This window comes from Myodes glareolus, chromosome 7, assembly GCF_982192425.1.
Source record: "Myodes glareolus chromosome 7, mMyoGla1.1, whole genome shotgun sequence".
Classification (NCBI taxonomy): Eukaryota; Metazoa; Chordata; class Mammalia; order Rodentia; family Cricetidae; genus Myodes; species Myodes glareolus.
This window is the reverse complement of record NC_142032.1, coordinates 31,107,660-31,133,290: the sequence shown is the minus strand read 5'-3', so window position 1 is coordinate 31,133,290 and position 25,631 is coordinate 31,107,660. Positions and strand designations below refer to the sequence as shown.

Here is a 25,631-nt window from a genome sequence, read left to right as displayed (position 1 = left end):
CAAGAAGTGATGCAGGTAAGAGCAAGATAAGCATTATCAGTACGCTTCTGGAATACATGGGACGGTGAATTCAAAAGCCAGCTTTCAAAAGCAGAAAGACAAATGGTCAACAAAACTCGAAAAGGTGTTCGGTATCTTTAGGCATCACTGAATAAAAAGGAAAGCACACTTTGTAATTCTGTCTTACCCCAGTCAGAATAGCTATATTATCATCAAGGAAACAAAGAACAGCAAATGGATGTGGAGAAGAAGAAACTTATTCATGGCTGGAGGAAATGTGATCTTGGGCAGACAGTCTGGAAATTGGTATGAAGATTTCTTGGAGCAAAAATGGGGCTATTATACGGCCCAAGTATATCACTCTAGGTATATGTCTAAAAGACCCTGTCAGTGAAACATACAGATGTGTGCTTATTTCCATACTACTCACAATAGTCAACCTAGCCACCAACCTCGATGTCTACAGAAAGAAAAATGGCTAAAGCTCATGCACTACAAACACACAATGGAATTTTATGTAGCTATAAAGCAGAATGAAATTATGACATTTGCAATAAAATGGATTAACTTGGAAATCATTATGCTAAGTGAAGTAAGTCAGACTCAGACAAATATTTCACTTCATATTTTCTTGCAGATGCAGAATCTAGATTAAAACTTTATATAATATATATTGCATATAAATTTAGTTATCTTATATATGTATAGAAAAGGAAAAATCAGCTATGAGGCAGGAAGAAGAAATCTAAAAGGAGGAGAGACAAGAGTAAGTAGTTATGTGTGTATGCATATATGTGTATGTGCATCTGTATGTGCATATATGTGTGCAGATATGTGTGCATATGAGTATATGGGAATTACATGTGTGCATATGCATACATATGAATATATATGCATGTTTATGTATATGTGCATGTCTATATGTAAATGTGTATTTATGCACTGCATATGTGCGTATGTATGTATATGTGCATGTGTGTATGTGTGTATATAGCATGTTTATGTGTATCTGTATATATGTGTGCATGATAAAATTAAAATGGGGCAGACAAGCAGACAAGGAGAGCATGTGGGAAGAAAATAGGAAAAATTTATGATATATATGTCTAGAAATGTCACAACAAAACCACTAATTTGTATGCTAACCAAAATATTACTTAGAAAAATATAAAGAATAAGTTAGTATTAAGTGACTCTAATTACAAATCAGCAAACCCTACTTAGAAAGTAGGGATTAACTACTTGCCAGTCGTTTCTGGGACAGTGCTGGGGTGGGTTTCTTTTTTCATGTTTTCACACAGGCAAAATCAAAACAAATTGAGAAAAGGAAGAGGGTGAATGGGTGGAGAAAGGAGGAAAACAACACCAAAATCTTAAGCCTCTCCTAGGTTTGTGTGCTCACGACACCCAAATTTAATTAAAAAGAAATACTATTAACATGCAGACTATTCAGACTTGTAGGAATTTTTCAATGTCTAGATTACAATTCTTGAATTTTATTGCATTATTTATTTATTCTCTGTGTGTGTGTGTGTGTGTGTGTGTGTGTGTACACGAACACATGCTCATTCACTTGCCATGGAACATGTGTGACTTTCAGAGGACAACTTCTACCATTTGGGACACAGTGACAGAACCTGGGTCGTTGGGCAACAAGCACCTTTACCCATCCATTAATCTAACCCTTAACTTTCAATAATTCCCCTTTATTGTTTTAAATCTTGGCTCTTTTTCTGTTGAATTTATTTGTGTATTTAATGTCCTTTTAAAAATAAGCAAATCCCTCCTCCCAGGCAATTTTCATTTATCTTTGTTTATGCAACAGGCCAGAGATCAAGTGCATTTTCACAAACAAGGAACGCAGTTTTTATCCACTGAAGTACTTCCAGTAAACTGAGAAAACAGAATGCATTTAATTCCTGAGAAAGTGCTAAATAATTTCACATTTTCTGCAATTATAGCATAGCAGAAGTTGTGCTGCTTAATTGGCATCTTTCTAGGCTTCCGCATAAATATTCTGTTATTTACTCTACATGCACAGAGCAAAATTTAAACATGAAATGACTATTAGGATACTCTAGAGGAAATAGTACCTTCCCCTTATTTTTCAAAAGTTCATATTTATTTCATGTATGGAGAGATAAATTTACATATACATATGTGTGTTATTATCAACACTGATTCCAAAATTCTACGCTAGGAACTTTTCTCAGTAGTTGAAACGTACCATGCAATGACATTGCCAACACACTGGGCTGCCTACCGCTTAGATTCGGACATTTTATTTTACATACCAATAGTCACCTTAATTCTACCAAAATGAGATTATAACTCGTACTCTTGACCTTCCGCTGGCATTACTCGTTTTCTGGATGACAGCCTCACATAATCTACAGAAGAAGACATTCGAGACTGGTTCTGGTTTGAATCCAGTCGTGTGGTAGTTGAGAAATCGCTACTCCCATGACCCCAGCTGCGTCCTCAGCAGAGAGGACAGATCAACTTTCCTTACATGGCTTTGTGAAAATGACATGATGTATAGAAGGGGCAAGTGAGCCTGTTTTATTCTGTGTCTGACATCCTCCTCTCACTGTGGGGTGTTTCATGGAGAAGCAACAGGCCTGTGTTCCTCGAGAGCCTGTGGTTCCCTGCTCCCTCCAATCAGCAGCAGAGGTGGGAACAGCCTAAGCAGAAAAGTCCCTCCCACCTGGCTGACAAGCAGGGTCTCCCACTCTGCTTTAGGAATTCACCTCAGTTAAACCTCAGTGGTAAACCATGATGGATTCTACTTCAAGCAAAAGAGAACAAAACTACAACCCGCAGTGCTTGCTCCACCTGCTCAACACAAGTACTCCAATATTTACCAGCCAGGGTGTTCTCGGGTCTGAGCGCTCATATTCACTTTCCCTCCGCAGCCTGCTCTCATCTCCACTCCACAGTCTCTCAGATTGCTCGCCAACGTTGAGGATTGAGGATTGTGCATTACAGAACTGAAATCTTCGTGTCTGGGCCTTGAGACTCGCCTTCTTAATTGCCCCAGTAGCCTGTAGCTTCCTTCTAAACACATTCAAACAGAATAGATTTCCTTATGGAAAAACACTCATGGCCAGCTGCTTCATCCTTTGTGTGTAAAACACTTCACAAAATAGGACCATAGATAAGAGCTACGGGAAGGATACAGAAAGAAGGTAAACCTCGCCACAGGAGCAATTCATGAGATTCAGAGCAGCAACAAAATGGGAGAATATTAAACTGCTTCATCACAAGGCTGTAGCTTTTTGGAATCACAGAGCTTCAAGCAAGTATCTTTAGGGCTCTGGTGAGAAATTAGCCTACAGCCTCTAGAGATACTCAGTTCTGCAAAGCCACCTGAGTCGTGTTCTGTCCCTCAGCTGGGGCCCTGCCTTCTTCTGGACCAAATAGGACCTCAACTCTGACATTCGTTATGGCCACGAAGTAATAAATCATACATGTTAATTATTTTCAAGAACTACAAACACAAATACGCGGAGGTGGCAGTACCTATACATGATATGGGCTAATGAGCATTTTGAAAAATCAACATATAATTATGCAAATATCTGAGATCACACCGCCTTTCCCTTTTATACAGCATCGCTACTGAGACATTTGTGCAAATGGTAGGTGACAACATGAAATTAATGTCCACTTTTCTATTCATCTGCTGCTCATGGCATGCTTAATGAGAATGGATCTGATATGACAAAACAGTCTTTAAGCACCCATGCTTGAAAATGCAGGGTGGCTGTATCTCTTATTTATTCTTCGCATGCTTTCCCTTCAGATTAGAACCTTGTAGTTTTGTCAAGCCTAATTCTAAGGGAGGTTTTGTGTCCTCCAGTTTTGTGTCCTTTGAGCTTCGTTAAAGCTCAAAGCTTAAAGGCTTAACAGGCTTCCCACTTATTCTTCAAAACTAAAAACGCTCTAAAATTCCTAAAGTTGCTTTCCTAGGCACTACATTTTCATAATTTTTTTTTTTGGTAAATCATTAAGACGTCTAGAGAAAAGGGTTTCGTGATCTTGATTGTTCAGAAATGTGATCTCTGCGAGTTGAAGTGGGTGGATCGTCCCTTCGTTTGTTCCAAATAATAGGCTTTTGATTTGTCTTCTAAAGGGTATACGAATCAAAGTCTTCTAAAGGCTCCACAAATGCCTTCAAAGATCCTAGAACCCAGTTCAAGCCAGAAGGAAACTCAGCCTAAACTTCAGGAATAAAGTTTCACAATCAAGAGGGTGAAAACTAGCTACGAACAGAAGATACTGACTCTTAATATTCACTTTAGAAATCTCAACTCCTGCTTAAATACAGGCATGGACTGTCAATCTGAAAGGAACCCCTCCACCCACTTTACCTGCCCCTAAGACACCAAAGTGCCAAGGATCACTTAGAGCAGTTGTTCTTAAGCTGATGGTGAGCATTCGTTTTTGAAAACACGTTCTCGGGGGCAAGAAGGAAAGCAAGCCTGATATTTAGCTGATAAGAACTGCTACAGAAAAAAAAAAATGGAGAATTGGAACTGACTCTCTGCAAAGACAAGGTCAGCCCACTGTGGGAATCTCCAGTAGAATCAACATCAATTTGCTGACAAGCGAAGGGTGTATGGGAAAAAGCATCTCAACATCTGGGATTTTCTAGGCATTCTGGGTACTATCTGTGGAACTTTGATCATGTATAAGAGCATTTTTATTCTCGTCTGTAAAAATGGAAATGGCCCTGCTTATTTTATGGATGTTGTTGTTGTTATTGTTGAGTTAGATAAACTAATTCATGTCAAATACTTTGGACCTTACTTGGCAAATACTAAATAAGTGTTTAATATTGCTTTATTTATTCCTGATTTATCCTTCATGATGTGAAGGTTTTTATTACAGTGCCTAAATTTAAAGATACCGTGGTAAAATTGCAAACCTATGATGGGTAAAATCACAACATAAGCCCAGACATCCTTCCTATCAGTATGTCACAAGAATGCTTAAGATACTTCATATTTTTGTCTTCCATTGTGATTATCCAGGTAACATGAGCTTAACTCAAAACTTGATAAAAAAAAAAAAACAACAACTTCGTGTGATAGATCATACCTTCAATCTCAGTACTGGGATATCTGAGTCAGGCAAATCACTATGAGTTGAAAGCAAGCCTGGTCTATGTACTGAGTTCCAAGACAGTCAGTGCTACATAGACAAACCTTGTTTAAAGCAACTAAGTAAAATTGAAAAGATGAATAAATAAATAGCAAACTTTCTCCCAGGCACGGCGACACATTCCTATAATTCAGTCACCCTCTCCCTCACTCACGATGCAGAAGCAGAAGGATTTTGAGTTACAGGTCAAGTTAAAATACATAGTGAGTTCTAGAGCAATGTGGATTATGAGACACTGTCAAACAAAAAAAAAAACTAACAAAATATGCATACTTTCTTACCCCGCCCCCACATCTGTCACTTAAAATTGATATACATAGGCAACTGTGTATAGTTATTTCCTTTTTCGTGGAGGTTACAACAACCCTAATGGGAGTCTTAAAGAACACTCTACAGGAATTATGTAACCATGGAGCATGTGCTTAGTCAATCAAAATGGGAGAGATTTTACTCTGGAGATTTTGAAAAAAGGACACTCGGCATTCTGAGACAGTTGAATTTCAGACTTTCCTCTGTGACTCTGAGAAACTGTCACCTTCACAGGCTCAGTTTTTCCGTCAGTAAAATGAGTCGTTTCATATTACTGCTTTGTCCCTGGCTGTACCTCCTCAAATGTGATGCAAAATAAAAGCACTGAAAACAAGGTAAGTAGCACATCCTTAGTCCCAGCACTCGGGAGGTAGACCAAGTGCATCTCTGGGAGTTCAAAAGGCCATTCTGGTCTACACTGTAAGTTCTAGCCAGAGTTATGAAATGATATCCTGTCTCAATAAATAAATAACAAGTTGGCCTGTAAAAGTATTAATAAAAAAACTGGGTTTTGCTTATTTTTAACATTGGATAAGAGAAAAAGTTTGTGATCAGTTTAGAAACTTCATTCTTGAAGAATGACTGAAAAGACAGAAGGAATATAAAGCGTACATGAGACTAAATCCATGGTCCAAGACTCCTCTCTGAAAACAGAAAAGAACCACAAATCATTCGCTGTTGTAGCTTATCCCAGCAAGGAGATTTCCTTAGATAATAACCTGAATGTGAGGGCAGATGTGATGGAATGCCCAGGTGCCTGTGAATACACAAAACCCCATTTCCTGGCTGAACTGTCTCTTACTTGGGTAAGCCAGTTTGGGCCCAAGATTCTGTTAGTTCATCATCAAAGTGCACAGAAGATTAAATTGCATTAAACCTCAAATTCTTCTAAATTCAGTCATTTGGTTCTTACTACTCAGTCAGATCACAGGAGTAAAACCCTATCTTCTGACGGGGGCCAGGGTGACAGAAATCACGGCGACAGAAGAGCACTTAGAGAGGGGGTGCAGGGAACTACGGACCATGGAAAGAAGTCTCAAAATGCTATTACATTTCTCACCTAGGGTATTATGAGATCCAGTGAAACCTCAATAACATACATGTTACCTAGGGATAATAAGGCTACCTTTCCAATACATATATAGATAACACATTCATTTAATCATATGTTAGATATCTATGCAAGCATTATTGTTTCAGATAATGGGTGAGAAGAAGAAACTAGATTTGGAACTCACTTCATAGTGATGGCGATAAGGAATAGAGAAACTTTACAGAGTACCCAAATCAAATCTTTATTCACATTTTATAGTATGTTTTATTGGTTCATCTATTGGGAGTGGGGCAAGTATAAACCTTTAGAGAAGTTTACCAACAATACTCTTTTATGTAACAATCTATAAGTACTGGTCATAGCGAAAATAAAAACATAAAAAATGTTAAGCTGCTGGTGAGAGTGTCAAATCAAATTTTTTACTGGTGAGGAAACTATAGAGGGCAGAAACACAGTCGAGCACTAGGGTTTACCAAGGCTCTCTCATCCTCTTGGCACCTCATATATGACACCGCAAAGGCTCTCATACGGGACATAGCTCTGGGCTTTGGTTAGGTCTCCCAGGAGACAGGGGTTCCTGGAGAAAGCTAAAGTCATAGTTGTAAATTGTGAAACATATCTAATGCCCTTAACAGCTAGAAAGTGAATACAAAGCTGAACAGCCACCTGTACCCCTCAAAGGTCCCAAACTGCAACTTTCTATTCATTTAAACGTAAGATGTGAACTTTGGCATTTAACTGAATTGAATGTCCAATTCAGTTGTCCCATGATTTTCCCTAGGGGGCATAAAGAAGTGTCTATTTGTCCCAGAGAGGACACTAATAGCCCCAAGTGTTCCGTCCAAGTCCAGGATGGAGAACCAATGAGTTTATTGGGTTTACTTACAGAATTTGGGTGACTCACCACCAGAAAAGTCCTGTTCTCCAAAACAACAGCAGAGTTTGCAGGTGCACCAATAAAGATATTCTGTCCCCAGTCAACCTTCCACATCCTATTTATTCTATTGGTCCCTAAAACAACAGCAGTCCGAACAAGATGGAAGCGTGACTGTAACCTCCAGTGACGTTCTGGTGACCCTCTCCTCCCTTTCCATCTTTCCAGAATAGCTTTCATGAGACATGGCTATCACTGTATTGGCCTGTGTGGTTTGGGTTTGGCTTTTATGGTTCTCTCTCTCTCTCTCTCTCTTTCTCTCTCTTTCTCTCTCTCTCTTTTCCTCCCTCCCTCTGCTTCTCCCTTCCTCTTTCCTTCCTTTTTTCTTCCTTCCTTCCTTCCTTCCTTCCTTCCTTCCTTCCTTCCTTCCTTCCTTCCTTCCTTCCTTCCTTTTTGGATTTTTGAGGCAGGATCTCACTCTATAGGCAAGGTTGGCTTCAAACTCACAGCAATTCTGCTTCCTCTATTTTTCAGGTTCTGGGATCACATAATCTACCACATGTGACTTATTCTGCTTATATCACTGTTGTGCTTGTGGGTCACATCCCTCTGAGGATTATCCCAACAATTCTACTTCATGCCAGTAGGTATTAATGCCACATTCAGAGGCAATAGCTCCAGACCAGAATCAGGAAAGATAAATTAGAACGTTATGACTATCTTGGGAGAAGCCAGGCCTATTTTCAGCCATAGTGTTTGTATTTAGTGTATCCTCATAGATTATATTGAAAATTTCCTCTTAAAGATGGAGAATAATGTCCATTAAGAGGGAATATAGAAAACATAAGGAAAAAAAGACCATGTCACTGAAGGAGTAAGAGAATGAGAAAGGAGGAGAGGGTAATCAGGTAGAACAGTTGACATGCAAGGTCTTGGAGACAAGAGTAGACCAGAGGGACTTTCTTTTAGAGTGATAGAAAATTATGGGCAGATTTTCTGTAAGAGGAAGATGTGTGCCTAGCTGCCTTACAAATTGATTCTCTCAAAGAAAAAGAAAAGCTTCACAAGGCCCCTCTTGTGTCTCTGTTTTGTCTGTGAAGCAAGTAACAAAAGCAATGTCTACCACCATCATCAACATCACCATCATCATAATTGTTGTAACCATCATAAACCATGTTTATCACCATCATTGACATCATCATCATAAATAAGAGTCCATCACCATAATTGTTGTAACCATCATAAACCATGATCCATCACCATAATTGGCATCACTATCATAAACCATGGTTCATCACCATCATTTTCATCACTATCATAAACTATGGTCCATCACTGTCATTGTCATAACCACCATAGTATGGAGCTAAACAAAATCTCAGTTCATATCAGCAGAGCCCACTGGTCACACAGTTATATCCTAATGGTCCCTTGCATGTGGAAACACTACCAACAGTAGCTCCAGGAGAAATGCTCAGAAGGAAACAATTTAAACTAACTATGGAAGTTGTTTGACTAGAAGCCAGGGCAAACGACAAAGAAACTGACAGACAGCCATCATGCCATGCTTCCTAGCCCTGCCCCCTGAGCCATTTTCATTCCCTTATTAGTCACTGTATTTGACTTACATTGGGTTGTTCTTGCAGAGTAACATCTGTGTTTACATCAGGGAATGTATAATGCAGACACAGAATAGAAATAACTAAGTAAAGATCCAGAAGCACAATCTCATGTGGCATGGAACAGCAAAGAGGGGGCCGAACTGTGTGATTGACAGTTACAAAATGCATAAATATACTGAAATCAAAATGAAAGCCAACTTTGACAAAAAGAAAACACCCTCTACTAGGAGAACTACTAGCCATTTGCATGGATGTACCTAGCACAAACTGAAGTTATCAAAGAAAGTTCTATACCTCTGTTAAAGGGTCTATAAGGTCAACATTAGTAGCTGGAGTGTCGTAGAATGGAAAAGAGCCAAATTACCTAGTGCTGGGTTTGCTCCCTTAGTAACCATTCAATGCCTTCCTCTAGCTAGGTCTGACCTACCAAAACTGTGACTATCGGCCAGAAATTTGGAGATGTACTAACTTGCTACAGGACCAGCTTCCACCAACCTAGAGACTAAGATGTTGTCAGATAATCTATGACAGAGATGACCTTGAGTTGCTGCAACCCATCTGTTTGCTGTTTCTACCAATGTCTTTGAAAAGTGCTTTGATGGATGCGTTCTTGCTCTGAGACTGGAGAACTTGAGACAATTTTTCCACATTGGAACATGGTATTTGGGACAAGCTTATTTTTGTTTCTGTTTTTGAGGCAGGGTTTTGCTATATAGCCCTAGCAAGCCTAGAACTCTGAGATCTGCCTGACTGTGTCTCCCGAGGGTGTGTACCACCCACTATGCCTCAGAACAAATTATCTCCTATTACCTTTGATGAGGGAGTTGTGCTTTGAGTTCACACCAGTGTGTTCATCTCCAAACGTCAGTGTTTATTTAGGAAAACAAGGAGGGGAAATAACAAAAGGAGATGATGGCCCTGACACAGACGCACTTCCTCTCAACCCTGCCACTCCTGACACTCCTCCCTTTTAGGATGTGAAATGAGACTCCCACTGAGAATTGTCATTATATTATTATATCATAACATTAATATTCTATCATTTCCTAAACTTTTTCAAGCAATGCCACAATTGCTTTTCCTCTTTATCAACAGAAGATAACTTCAGATCTAAGTTTTATTTATCAGTCACAGAGAGAAATATGCCCCCACACCTACCACAGAGCACTAAGGAGATCTGTAAACTATTTCATCTTTTTATAATATTAAGATATGTAACACTTTCTCAACATGAAGTCAAAAAGAAAACACTGGAATGAGTTGATCATGCAAAATTTTAACCTTTTATATTATACAAATGGGCAGCAAGTAAAAGTGCTTTTAAAGTAACAAATAGAGTAGTAAGTGGCTCTAAATTCATAGTATACAATTTTAATTGATTTTAGAAATGTAAGTTTTAGCAAGATTTTTCATCATTTCTCTTGGGTGTTGCTATACCCTTCTTCTACTTTTAATTTACTTTTATTTTATATGTGTCAATGTTTTGTTTGCATGTATGTATGTGCACCACATGAGTGCAGTGCCTGGGCAGGCCAGAAGAGGGAGCCAACTCCTCTGAGACTAGAGACATAGATATTTGTAAGCCACCATATGGGTTTAGCAAACTAAACTTAGGTCTCTAGAAGAGCAGCCAGTGCTTTTAACTGCTGAGCCATACTCCAACTCTGTTACACCCTCTTTTAAAAGCCTCAAAAAAAACCCAATGGTATCAAGAATAATTGTCCTAGGAACATGTGGGAAGAATGAATGCAATTCACTATTTGAGTTTCATCGACATGAGACTTGCACCATAGCAAAGGGTTTGCACTCGTTAGGAACCCATTCTTAATTTAATGTTGGGATGTCATCATGAAATTTTAGATAATTTTTGAAAGGTGGGAGCCTGTCTTAACATTTGCAGTGAACCTTGAAAAGCAGGTATTAACATGTCAACTATCAGCAAAGCAATGTATCTTGCGCCAAAGAAAAACAATAAAATGCTTGAGAAATGTCCCTCCTCCTAAAAAGTACATAGGAATAAGAATAGTAGCAGAATTCTCATCAAAGAAAGTGGGCAGTCAAATGTGCAATGGAGGTGAATCTACAGAGCAAAAGGGTCTCCACAGTTGAGGATCAGCAGGAAAAGAAAGCTTTTAATTGGATTCAAATGGAGAAAAAAGACATAACCAATGACAACTGGGAGGAAAGACAGAGATGAGCGTGCTGGAGGAAGTGCCGGAAATAGGCTCGTGGTAGCATGGAATCACTTGGTTTGTGCATCTCAAGAACCCAGGCTGAGAAAACTAGTCAACTGTTGGTGGAGAAGGGCCTAGAGCATCCAGTCATCTATCAATCATCTAAGACTATCAATCATCTAAGACTATCAATCATCTAAGACTATCAATCATCTAAGACTAGCTGTGAGCTACTAAAGGATTGGAGAGGTGGAGTCGGTAAATCACAGTCACAGTTTCAGAAGATTAAAGCACACATGGTGGTCGCCTTGCGAACTCTAGGCTCTCGGCAGCACCGTGCTAGTTAACACACAGCACAGTAGCCAACAGCAAGGTGGCGTCAAAGTTAGCATGCCCACTTCTCTTTTATTCTATCTGTCAATTCTGCTTGCCTTAAGCTAACAACAACAAAAGAAAACCCCACTAATTCTAGAGAACCATTAATATTCAAAGTGTCAAAAACAGACTGTAAAACTAAGGCAGCTCTGAACACACACACACACACACACAAACTGCCAGTAGAAAAGAAGGTCCTCCTAGAATCATCCAAAAGAGCATTTGCCACTTGGGCCATTCCTTGAGATTACGAATCATGGAAACTAGGATCAGCATCTTAAGAACTCAAGCCGAGATATTGCACACAAATGACAAGCCCCAGCCCCTACACAGGCATTTCATTAATTACCCACTGAAGTTTTCATCAGGGGTGTTGTGTTGTCAGATCAACAGCTTTGCCCTTTAAGGCTTTCGATGACCACGCCCTCTTTATCATCTTCTCAGTCTCTCAACACACACACGTGCAGCAGTGAACAAATGCATGTCCTCCCACAAAAGTATGGCAGCTTAATAATTTAATTTCCTTTCAAACTATCTTAAACTTCAAAAAGAAATTTATATTTCCAACTCTCCGCATCTAATCACACAAAAGGGAAACGAAAACACCCTGCTGACATTGAACTATTTTAATATATTATTACTTGATATCAAATTAGAATTTTATTGCCCCTTCAGCAGGAATATAACAAAAAGATTTCATGTGGAAATGAAAAATGTATAAAAGATGAAGCAGAAACAAAATTAATTAACAGAAATACCCAAGTAAAGGACATTAAAATTGCATTTTAAGAAACCTCAATAGGTATCTGTTAAGATATATTACTGAAATAAAATGTGAATTTGGCTTGTTAGCTCCATTTTAACCACTTATTCACACAAAGTTAAACTGTAGAAATAAAAAGTTTAATATTCTCGTCCTCAAAAAGGAAACCCTGGTGTGCACTGTCCTTGTTTCGCAAAACCTATACATTGCTATTCAATAATGTTTCAGTTTTAAAAAATAAACGAGGCAAATTTTGGATGTGTGGATGTGTATGCACAGGGTGTGTGTGTGTGTGTGTGTGTGTGTGTGTGTGTGTGTGTGTGCGTGTGCACACACGTTACCTGGTAAGTGCACACATGCGCACCAGCAAAAGGACATGAGGTGCCCTGCTCGTCCACTCTCCCCTCTTTAGTCTTTTACTGAGCCTCTAGCTCACCATTTTAGCCAGCCTGGCTGGCAGGCAAAGCCCAACAGATGTTCACCTCAGGCCCGCCCCCACCACATTGGGGCTGCAGACATGTATGCAACCATGTTTAACGTTTTTCTATGCCCTCAAACTTGTGTAGCAAGCATTCTGAACTACTCGTAATCTCCTAGCCCCCAATACAAAATATACTTAAAGTCACTATAATTGTCAATGTTCCTTTCAAAAATCATACATATATATATATATATATATATATATATATATATATATATATGCTAAAAATAACATGTATATGTTAAAGTTTAATGTCAGTGAATATCAGTGTTTTTCTAAGAAATGAGAAGTAGGTTTTCTATTAAGATCCTCATCGTACGTTGAGTTATCATAATAATCCACGAATCAAAAAGGAACTGGAAATAAATGAATTTGGGAAATCAATCCCAGGATTACAGTCTAATGAGCTGCCTTGTGGAATGTCTCTTCTTTAGTTGTATTACCTTTCCTATGGAAACCCACAGGAGACAGCTAGGAGAGGCACGGCAGTCTGTTCAGAGGAAGTAGCGTAAACTCATTAGCCACTAGATTGTGAGAATGAACCTCCTTTCCTGCTCAAGTAAATTCTCATTTGTGTCTCTGAGAAAACTCTGCTTGTCTGATATACTGGGTAAAATTTGGATGTCCTGACTTAACCACACATCCTGAGAACCAGCAGCAGAAATAAAACAGGGCTCATCCAAAGTCTTGCCCTTCCACAGATTGGAAGGCAATTAACACTGAGATAAAGCACACACACATAGTGCATGCACACACACACACACACACACACACACACACACACACACACACACACACTTTTCAGAGAGGCACCAGCATCTTCCAAATGGAAAGGAAACAAATGTCCTACCTTTTTAAAAATTCCATGTACTCGGTGTGCTTGATGAGTCCTGTTCTCATCATTATTGTTTGAAAACATTGTCGATCGATGGCCCAGAGTTTCACGTTTACAAGAGCTAGAGGGAGAAAAGACAAAGCAATCAGGGGAAAATTAACTAGAGAATCTCACTTGTGAGCAGCACCCTGTAAAAGAGATCAGTTCTTTGTGAGAGGTAGAAAAAGCATTAACCGTTGGCACACGTTGAAAATTAGAGTACTAAGCTGTCCCGTTTCATCAAAGTCAGTAAATCTGACAGCAACATGTGGTTCCTGGTTTTCTATCTAATATTATTAACTACCAAGAAGCTTCCTATTGCCCTTATGCCCCTGTCCATCCATCCAAAAGCACACAGTAAACTGTTCATGGAGGAAATAGCATAAGGTAAAAAGAGGCTCCCAGGAAATTCTCCCTGGTAAGACCCACAAGATTATTAATGATCTACACAATCCTATTTTAATTATTAAAAAGTACAAATAAAATAATTAACTTCCACTGTGATGAATTCTACATAATTGAAATAATAATTATCCAGCAATTTCTACACAAGGGCTTGTTTAACAAATTGTAACTTGTGCACAAACCATGTAGAAGTTTTATTGGATTTTTTGAATTTTAATTTCTCCCTTACATCTTCTGTCTCTGACAATGTACAATTAAACCTTGAGGCTGAATACCACAGAAACATTAACATCCATGATTGATAGACAAGATTTAGAACAAAATGATGGCAGGTGTTATAGAATGCAATATAACAATTTATCAAGGTAAACTTATGAAAAAAAAAAAGATGACCATATTGGGGGCTGGAGAGATCAGCAGTTAGGATCTCTAGGATCATCTAGGGGACCCAGGTTTGAGTCTCAGCACCCACATGGCAGCTCACAACCATCTGTAATTGCAGTTTCAGGACATCTAATGTCCTCCGCTGGCCTCCACAGGTAATAGACAAGCATGTTGTGCACAGATATGCACGTATACAATATATCCATAAACATGAAATTTTAAAAAATTAAAAGATAAGCATACCAAAATCTTAGTAAGTGAACCTGTGTGGTAAGTATATGATATATTTATTATGGTCTCTACCTTTATGCATGTCTTAATATTTTCATAATGGAAAATATGATGTTAGCATGTCTGTTGATACAATGTGATAAAAAATATCTTCTACATTCTGAGAGACTGGAACTTTTGCTGGACCTCATAGCCAGAGTTAAGAAGATACCTTGAGGTCACTTGAGACCGCTGTCCTCCTGCGTTCTCAGTCTGTTTGTCTAATCCACTTTTAAGAGAACAATGTAACAATCAACCTTACTTGCCTTGGAATTTTCATATAATCAACTTTTACAATTTAAGTTAATGTATAGCTGTAATCTTAAATTATGTACTTGTGTATGCCCTTGACCCAGAATAAGGCATGTGTATCATTTGCTGAAAGCAACGAATACAGAGATAGAACGCAATCTTCTAAAATGAATATCCACCATGAATGTTGAATGCAACTAGATTCAGATATTGCTTGAGAAACGGTGCTGTTTTTAGTACTGATTGCTATGTGGTCAGTTGAGAACAGTTGGAACCAGCGACTTATCACTGTAAAAATTCTGCTAGAGAGAACGCAGGGTATGCTATCCCTTCCACAGGTGATGGTTTCTGTGCTAGTCAATAAATACAGAGTAAAGCCCTGTGTTAGGGACAGAGACACAAAGGCAGAAGACACAGATATACACAGACAGAACACAGACAAGCAGACAAACACAGATAGACAGCCTTCAGGCTGGTACTGATTCAGATTCATACACACTGAGCCATCGTGCTGGCTCCAATTGTCTCTATTGTTTTAAAATGATGGTTAACTGACATACATGCACAGTTTTCAGACACACATTGGTGTTGATGGTTAGAAACGGAATGACTGAGTGAAGTTTAGAATGGATGCATCCTAAAGCCATAGCTCTGCAGGAAGAAAAGGCTTGATATTTCCACCCTCTGAGCAGACGTGCATGAGGTGTCCTTTCTAGAATCTGAGAGCTACGGCCATAGTGACAGTGAGAGACACAATCTAGAAGGGACACATATTAGTTTAGGAGAGCCCCAAGTCAAACGGTCTATAGACCAGCAAGGGTACCAATAAATGACAGCTCATATAGACTCTGTAGGGCATTGTAGTAATATGACGAAAGCTCTGGTAAGGAAAACCTTCTTTGTAATTCACGGGGTTCAGAGTTTTAGACAAGGAGTGAAGCATTTAGTGAGACCGTAAGCAACTCAGGAATCAAGAAAGAATATTGCTGACTAGGGCAGCAATAAGACTAAGAGCAAAGGCCTGGAGATTTGGGCATGTGTAGAGTGTACGTGTATAACCTTGTGTGTATCTATGTATGGAAGGGTGTGTGTGTGTATCTGTGGGGCCATGTGTGTCTACATCCATCAGCGTATGTGTTTCTGTGGTGACTGTATGACTGAGTGACATATGTGAGCACGTGACTAATATTGTGTCTATCTCTTATATGTATGTTTCATGCTTCCTTCAACAAAGAGTATATATTCCTCCAGAGACAAGTTTCTTGTTTCCTTCTATTACTCTAACCAGTAGAAAGAAGGTTTCGTTGATACACATTAGGTATATAATCTTCCAATGGAGAAAAACAAGGACTTGTCCTACCCAGCTGTAATGCCCACAAATAACAACTGAATGGCAAGATAGCCCGTACTTCTTGATAAATGAAATTTATATACATGAAATTCACCTCAAAAATCTTCACATGAGAATATAAGCCTACATTGTTTCCCATGTTATAATCAAGTCTCCAAACTGAGATGATCAGATTTCACTATCCACATATATTTTTTTAATGACTTCTGAAAATGAGTTTACATAATTCAATGATTTGCTTACTTGGACTACCAAAATGTCCCTAAGTGAAATTTCATTTCAGACAATATTGTTTCATGATAATGAACATGGGTGGATGAAACAGAAAATTTATCCATGACCTTGAGCAACATGCCAAAGCCTTTCTGCACTTTAAGCCACAGCATGTTAGTGATATTGGCATTTTACAGGTAGGTAAGCATGACTTGTGTTATCATTAAAAATGCAATTTCAGAGCTGTGATTAACATCTTGCTTAAGTTGCCTGCAGGGGAGGAAGTCTGTTGCTTCCTTAAAGAGACCATTAAGAGAAATCTTTCATTTATCTTTGATTTTTAAGTGTCTTATTTATCTCTACAGGGAATCATCTCCTCATGAGTGAAGTACTTGAGACTCTCGCGATGACGGCTGAAGCTAAACTGTGACAACACAAGCTATTGCCACTGCCAGAGACTGAGGGCAAGACTCTGTTGCTGAAGAGAACACACTTAGGACACAGGACTTCAAGAAATGGGGCCAGAAAATACCAGCAAGCCTCTCCCTAGGGACTAGAGCTTGTGCTACCGGAAAGAGACATGCAACCTGCCAAGGGGAAAAAGACAAGGAGTTGTCCGACCCAGCTGGAATGTCTACAAACAACAATGACGGAGGGGCAAGCTATACTTACATCCTTTGGGAAACCAACAGTGGTCTAATTGGACTTCAGATCCTCTAAATGGAAAGAAAGTCATGCCTACTTCCATTAATCTAGTTCATTATCTGTGGCTGGTGAGGTGATGTACACTAAGAGGGCCTAGACCCACTGTGGTGGTTTGGATAAGAATGGGCCCCGTAGGCTCATATATTTGCATGCAGTTGGTGAACTACTTGAGAACTTTTAGAAGGATTAGGAGGTGTGACCATGTTGGAGGACGTACATCTCTGAGGGTGGGATTTGAGGTTTCAAAAGCCCATCCCACGACTAGTTGATGCCCCTCCCCATCTGACCACTTCCTATGGATCAGGAAATAAAGCCCTTGGCTACAGCCACGTCTGAACTAGTACCACACCTATCTACTTCCCACGATGATGATAACAGATTAAGCCTCTGACACTGTAAGCAAGCCCCCAAGTTAAATGATTTATTTTATAAGAACTGCCTCGGTCATTGTGTCTCTTCACAGCAATAGAAGAATAACTAACAAGCCAGTATAACTTCTAACTGCATTCTAAATGCTTATCCATATGGCCATAAATGAGTATATCTTTCACTCCTCATCAAAGAAGCTTCCTTGTGTACCAGAGATCAAAATTCCACAACTGGCCAAAGTGCAGGGAATAACTGTCTACGAGTACCCACAACTGATACGTCTACCACACAGCCCCACACCTCAGCCTCGGGAAACATCACAGAAAGGAGCAGTGGAACAATTGGATGAGTCAGAAGACAGGACACTGCTGATATGTCCTCTATATGACACAGGGAAACTGCACCAGAAATGCCAACAATATGGTTGCCTAAAAAAGATCTGAGATGTGGCAACACCAACTGACATGTCAACATGGAGGGGGGAGGTTTCCCAAGGCTCCACCGCTATATGAAGAGCTACATGGGATTAATAACTGCTGAGAGAGGCGTTTTCTCCAGGAACGATGTCCCTGATAGGCTAACCAATTCCAAGAGGTCAACCCTAACTACGTATGAGTAACACCAAGGAAACTTAGGAAGGGGTGTGTGTGTGTGTGTGTGTGTGTGTGTGTGTGTGTGTGTGTGTGTGTGTGAATAATAATAAAAGGCCATGAATTTAAGAAGTAGTATGGTGGGTATACAGGAAAAGCTGGAGGAGGTGAGAGTAATATTACAATACTCGTATATGAAATCTCAAAAATAAAGTAAAATTTAAAAGACCTATAAAGTCTAAAGGACAAAAGGCAAAGATAAAGACGCCATCTTTCTTTGCACCGAATCATACTTCTAAAAGTCTCGCCTGAAGCACACTGTGTTCTCACACTAAAGCCACATTTCATGGAGGAGAAACACACTCTGAGATTTCTAAGCATACAAGTGGAATGGATGCCTTCAACACAGGGAGCAACTGGCCATCCCTTACAGAAAACCACGGTTCCAGAGGACGTAGTCCTAAAATTGTGCTAGCTTAAAATCACAGATCTGGATTTAGCTTAACTTCTAGTGAGGAATTCACCTGCTGCCCAACTGGAAGAATACAGAGAAATCATCTATGATGCTTACAAGGCCCTGCCATACTCAAATATTTATTCAGCCTGTTTTTATGTCATACCAATATGGCAGACACTGATGCTAGATATGGACGGAAAAAAAAAAACAAAACAAATTCACAGCCCTGTCTTCAACTTAGGATCTACTACACAGGCTCACAAACTGCCATCTGCGGCAAGGCTGGCCAGTGGTTCGTTTATCACAGTCTGCTAGAAAAGAATGGATTTTACATTTTTACACAGTAGAAAATTTTTAAATAGAAGTATATTTTATGACACATGAAAATTATCTGAAATAAATTTCAATATCTGTAAAATTCTTCTTGGTACCCAGACATGCCTCTTCATTTACATATTGTTTCTGGATGAATTGAGTAACTGTGACAGAGACCATATGGAACCCAAAGCCTAAAATATTTCCCATCAGAGGCCCTTTTCAGAAAACACCTCCTGAATCCTGGCCTAGCAGACATGAAAAATTAAGAGCTGAGGTAAGTTTCCAGGGTTGTAAATACTCAGGAAAAGCAACACATTCTTCCTAAGGGTGGGGATGGGGCAGTGAGAAGACCTGGCTGAAGGGAGGTTTAATGAAGGGATCCTCAAAGCCATGGTTCTTCACCGCGTGTTATAGATGGAATGTGTTTGCACGCCAGCTTCATTATTTGAGGCCCTAACTACCATACAAGGTGGTATTAGGAGATGTGGCCTGCAGGAGTGCATTGTGTTTAGGTGAGGTCAGAGAGAGGGTGCTTAAGCAAGAGGACCGGGAACCTAATAGGAGAAAATGCAGGCAGACCAGTCTCTCTCTGCACACTTGGACCAAGTGTCCGTGTGAGGAAGGGGCCATGACCACAGCGTGCTGGTGCCCTAGTCTAGGATTTCAGATCCACAGTATTTGTTCTAAATGTCTGAATGAGGAAAACTGCAGGCATCAGCACAGAACCATGAAGAATACGGAACACAAAAAAAAAAAAAAATGCTTTTTTTTAAAAAAAAAAAAAATTCTGCATGTTGGAGGAGATTACACCTAGGGTCTCACAAATTAGGCATGTACCCCACAGCTGGCCTATATCCCTAATAGAATTCTCGGGATTCTTAAACATGAGAGAGGTACACCGCACATTTATTTTTACTACCCTATATCTAAACGTAGCCTGTTTCTAATCTTTAAGTGTGAGCAACACACCTCACCAATAGAAACCACGGCTATTTTTATATCATGCTAACATTTGCTGTAGCGTTCTTAAACATAATGTATACTCAAGATGATTTTCAGATTATGGGAGTTGTTTGTCTTACTTTTAGGCAGCTGTTATATTCCAGCTCATCATTGTTTTTCGCCAGTTTCAATACAAAAAAAAATTCATTTTCCAGTGATCCTTGATTAATGCTTTTAAAAGCGTAGAAGGGTCTAGATGCTCCATCAGACTGGCAATAGTTTCTTGGCATCTCTAAACTATGCCTGGGCTGAAGGTGTGGCTCAGTGGTGAAGTCCCTGCCTATACTCTGTGAAGCCTTGCCTTGAACCCCTAGATCCTGGGATTGGAGAAATGGCTCAGAGGTTAAAAGCATTGACTGTTCCTCCAGAGGTCCTGAGTTCAATTCCCAGCAATCATATGCTGACTCCCAGCCATCTGTAATGAAATCTGATCCTAACATCCCTTAGTCTCACCTAGACATGAATGGATCTGCACTACCGGAAAAATGAATGTTGCATTTGTATTATTCAAAAGTGCAAGTGAGGGTATATTTGCAAATACCTGCTTTATATTTTAGGGCAAAAATCATGTTCAAACCAGGCAGTGGTTGCACATACCTTTAATTCCAGCAGTTTGGAGGCAGAGGCAGGCAGATCTCTGTGAGTTCGAGGCTAACCTGGTCTACAAGCTCTAGTTCCAGGACAGCTGGGAGTGTTACACAAATAAAACCTGCCTCGAAAAAAATAATCATGTTCAATTTAAACTCATACATAACTGAGTTGTAATAAGTAAAATGGATTTTTTATTCTCCTATATTATAAATGTAAAATATATTCTCAACATTTTCTAATAGCTTTCTCTGAATTCTTAAAATTATTCTTGCTATAATAAAACATCAAATTATCTTAACACTATTTTTGATGTTTGGGGTCCAATAGGTATTTGTACCCTAGAAATACATGCACCCAGTTTTTGCAAGTCCTAGGACAAATATTCTAGTAGCAAAATAATTTGGGACATCCTAAGGACACTGCAATGAAGTTTCAGAAAAAATATCAAGTGTCGGCCAAGTAAATGTTACATTTGAGGACAGATGTGTTCTTCTGCAAGCTGGCCAAGAGGACATACAGAGAGCCAAGAAGGAAATGAAAAGTACTCAACAGCAATAACTTACTAAGAGATAGCAATTAATAACCATTGTAGTGGCTCTTATTAACGCAAGACAGAAAATAACCATTGCTGAAGATGTGAAGGAATCAGAACCCAATGGATTGCCAAAGGTTACGAGGTAAACCCCAAAATCAATGTCAACAGGAACTCAAACAGGTATCTGAACTGGGATTGCTATGTAAAAATTAATTAATTAATTAATCTTTAAAAATTATTTAAATTTTAATTAATTTAAATTTAATTAATTTTAAATTTTAATTAATTTAAATTTAATTAATTTTAAATTTTAATTAAATTTAATTAATTTAAAAATTAATTAATTTTTAAAAACATTTACAAAAAAATGTATTCCTGTTCTTTTTTTCATTTTCCAAAAGACTTACACATGAATCTACAAAAGAACAAGAGGACCCATCCTGAGGCCTGTGTTTTAAATGATGTCATCACTGTGTGACCATCACAAAGTTGTCTACAGACATAGCTAGGGTGACTAAGACATAACTATGTGACATAACCATTATATTATATTAAGTTGTATGTGTGGGCTGTCATTGACTCAAGTGTCATTGCAGGTGCATGATCATGAACAGGCAGAAGAGAGGATGGAGCTCACGGAGGCTAGCTCACACACTCATGGAGGCCAGATGAGAGAACAGACTTTCCTCCTCATTTTGCTCTGTCTAGACCCACACTGGGGAGGTCAGACCTCCTTGACTTATTGTACTGATGTCAACTTTAGTCTCTTTTGGAAGCACAGCTACAAGTGATATTTTGCCTACTCCCTGAATACTGCTTCAGCAAGTCCAACTGTAAAGTTAACCATTAGATGCTGTTTTAAATCTCATTTTCAATTTTAAGACAGTCTGCAAACAAAACTTTTTGCAGTCTTGATTATTCATATTCTCCATACATTTGTTTGTTTGTTTGTTTGTTTTTTCCAAGACAGGGTTTCTCTGAGTAACAGCTCTGGCTCTCCTTCAACTCAGCCTGTAGATCAGGCTGGCCTCGAACTCAGAAATACACCTGCTTCTGCCTCCTGAGTGCTGGGATCAAAGGTGTGCGCCACTAATCTTCACTGCTTAACATGACAACTCTGAGTACTGTTCCCTTACAATGAGGCAAAAAAGATGTAAACCACGGCTGCAGTTTTAAGACAGTAAGAAAATACGTGAATGATTTCCTGTTGACCACATCTTAAAATGACAATATTTGGGGGAGGCATTTCATTAGTAAAATATACCGGCTTCCATATGCATTTGAATGGAAGCCCTGGATGCATGAAATTATGTATCTAACTCATATTATTTCTATTGGTCAGTGAGGCTCTAGAAGAACAATGAAATAATCATTTCCCTACTAAAGACTTCTCTGTGCCCTGAAATGGTACAAACCAGGAATTCCTCAAATATATTTTAAATTTAAATGTGCAAACATGAATGTGATACATAAGCAATGTCTTTCTCCATTTCTATACTCTATTGCAAAGACACCACAGGTCCTCATGCCAGGGGACGACTGACTTTCAGTTCGCACAATGTTTTAGCATCTTTCTCCATTAGTTACATTTTCTGGCAAGGATTACAAAGAGATTTATTTTCTCCAGTGTCCTGGTTAAGTTTCCATCAACTTGAAACAAGTTAGAGCCATCTGAGAAGAGGAACCACAATTGGTAAAATGCCTCTCTCCGAACGGCCTATGAGAAAGTATGGGAAGCATTTTCTTGATTAACGATTGAGGTTGGAGGACCAGTACAATGTGGCAGTGCCACGCTGGGCAGTTGGTCCTGGGAAGGAACAAAGAGCCTAGGTAAACCATGAAGAGCAAGTCAGTTGGCAGTGCCCTCCCTGGCCTCTGCTTCAGCTCTTGCTTTCAGGTTTCTGCCTGGAGACTCTGCCCTGACTTTCCATCATGGTGTACTATAAGCTGTAAAATGAAATAAACCCCTTTCTTTCCAGATTGCTTTTGGTCCTGTCATTTATCACAGGCAACAGAAAGCAAAGCTGAATAAGACAATCGTTTCTCAGTGAATCATCTCAGTAGCTGGGACCCACATAAAATGCTTGTTGATCTATAAGAATCACAAGGAAAGAATCCTTAACTATACTTCAGCTTCACTTTCAACACTGAAGAACAACTTCTGCCATAAGAGGCCCGAAGAATTCCAGAAGTTTCCTACTGCTGCCCTTCACTTCATGCTGAAATCATCTCTGAACATTCAAATACTTTGTGTGACAGATTCAGGGGCTTGGAAGAGACCTCGGGGGACTCCGTGGAACTCACAACTGCTTCTCAACATTGTAAGGGCATATGTTTTCCTCAAGCTAAATTTCAACCTCCAAATGTTCTGAGACAAATGTTTCATAATTAGAAAAGACCATTTGCTGGAGACCATGCAGCTGAACACACCAATCTCCACTGTGCAAATCGCTTCCCTGCTAATTCAAAGAACATCCTCGAAACTTTCTTCTTAGGAAAACTATATTTTTAATGACTAAATGACTAAATATGTTGATGCAAATTTATTTGTTGTGTGAGAGAGACATTATAAAACTGGATACTGCTGATGAAAATCACCATTAGTGCATATTTAACAGGAGAAAGTTCGCCGTGAACGCTGCTATGATCGTCACCATTCAAACGGACGCAGTGTATTGCACCGACCAGAAATACAGCAAGGAGAGATAATCCCGCTCTTTCTATTCAGTTCTGTCTTACTTCACACCTTGCACAGTAACACTAACTGCCCAGATCACAAATACAATAATTAAAACACTCAGTAAAGGCCAAGCAGTGACTTTTGAAAACAATTAGCAAAACGGTTTTTTAAATTGGACTTTATATGATCAAACCGGACTCTCTGAACATGGCTGACAATGGGGGCTGACTGAGAAGCCAATGAGAATGGCACTGAGATTTGATTCTACTGCATGTACTGGCTTTTTGGGATCCTTGTCTGTTCAGATGCACACATTCCTAGGCCTGGATGGAGGGGGGAGGGCCTTGGACTTCTCACAGGGCAGGGTTCCCCGCCCTTTCTTAGGACTGGAGGGGGAGGATGGAGGGTAAGTGGGGGAGTGGGAGGGAAATGGGAGGATGGGAGAAGGTGGAAATTTTGAATGGTATTATTTATAAAGCAATAAAAAGTATATACATTTAGATAAAAAAGTTAAGGATACTTGAACGATCAAATATATAAGGATATATTTTTAAAGATTTGATGATATGACAATAATCATTATGTGTTACCTTTATGAGAAAATCTTTTAAACATATTTTATGATGTAAATGTATGATTAGTATTTAATAATTGCTGCAGCTCAATGTCCTTATCTACTTTCTATCAATATGAAAATTGAATCTCATGAAGGCTAACTTATTGCTCAGACCGCATATATTATAAAGTACAGTTTTCTTCTTTTTTTGTTTTTTGTTTGTTTGTTTGTTTTTTGAGATAGAGTGTCTCTATCGTTTTGGTGCCTGTAATTAGATCTGTAGACCAGACTGGCCTTGAACTCACAGAGATCTGCCTACCTCTGTCTCCCGTGCTGGGATTAAAGGTGTGCAACACCAGTACAGTAAGACTCAGTTTTCTTCCAACGCCAAAGTTCATCTCTTTTATAAATATGTACTTTTTAAACTCTAGTACAATTTAGCTTCCTTCAATTTATCTGTTCCTATTAATGACTGATTCATCTTTATTAAATGCTCAAAAATCACAAAACGGAAAGGAAATAATTTTGATGAAGTAGTTGAGGTGGGATTTCTTTAACTCACATAAGTACAAGTAACCTGTGAATTTCACACATTTTCAATGCAATAGGAGGCGTCAATGGTGTTTGAGACCGCCTGACAACATCTCTGGGTATCTGGAATGCCCTTTCTGATGAGTGGAGCCACCAGAAACCTCCTTCTGTGCGGAAGGAACCTTTTGTGTAAGTTCAGAAAGCCTTGCCCTTCTTTCCGCTGACTTGCACTTCATGCAGAGTAACTCAACAGGCTTAAAGAATTCGTTTTTAAAAGTCACAGCAATGCAAACTGTCCTGATTCTAATGACGGCAGTTACCCATGGCAACTGGAGTGGATGTGGATGGAAGTTCAAATCAATCAGTCATTTTAATTCACACAGATTCTAACTCTGTCTCACTGCTTTTTGACTAAGCCCATAAACACCAAGATGTAGATATATTCTGATGACTAACAAGTCTGGGAATGAAGAATAAGATGCAGGGAGTTCCTGGGGGGTCCTACTCTTTCCTCCTCTCACAGACCTGCTCACAGCACTGCACTGGGCCACTTTCTAGCTAATGAGCCAAAATTAGATTACTTTAGAAATACTCTTCCATAAAATAAAACTGCTGCTCTTGGAAGGCAGAGGCAGGCAATGCTTTGAATTCGAGACCAGTCTGGTCTACAGAGCAAGTTCCAGGACAGCCAAGGCTACACAGAGCTTGTTTAAAAAATATGTTACACACA

The 25,631-nt window shown here is 39.2% G+C and overlaps 1 protein-coding gene across 2 annotated transcripts in view; it reads right to left on the bottom strand.

Moving 5' to 3' along the window:
* Prkg1 (protein kinase cGMP-dependent 1) overlaps positions 1–25,631 on the bottom strand; it is a 1,163,909-nt gene that overhangs the window by 401,668 nt on the left and 736,610 nt on the right. For both annotated transcript variants that reach the window (XM_048438824.3, XM_048438823.3), the window contains exon 4: positions 13,669–13,774. In XM_048438824.3, the coding sequence (XP_048294781.1) occupies positions 13,669–13,774 (106 nt within the window). The remainder of the gene's footprint in view (positions 1–13,668; positions 13,775–25,631) is intronic.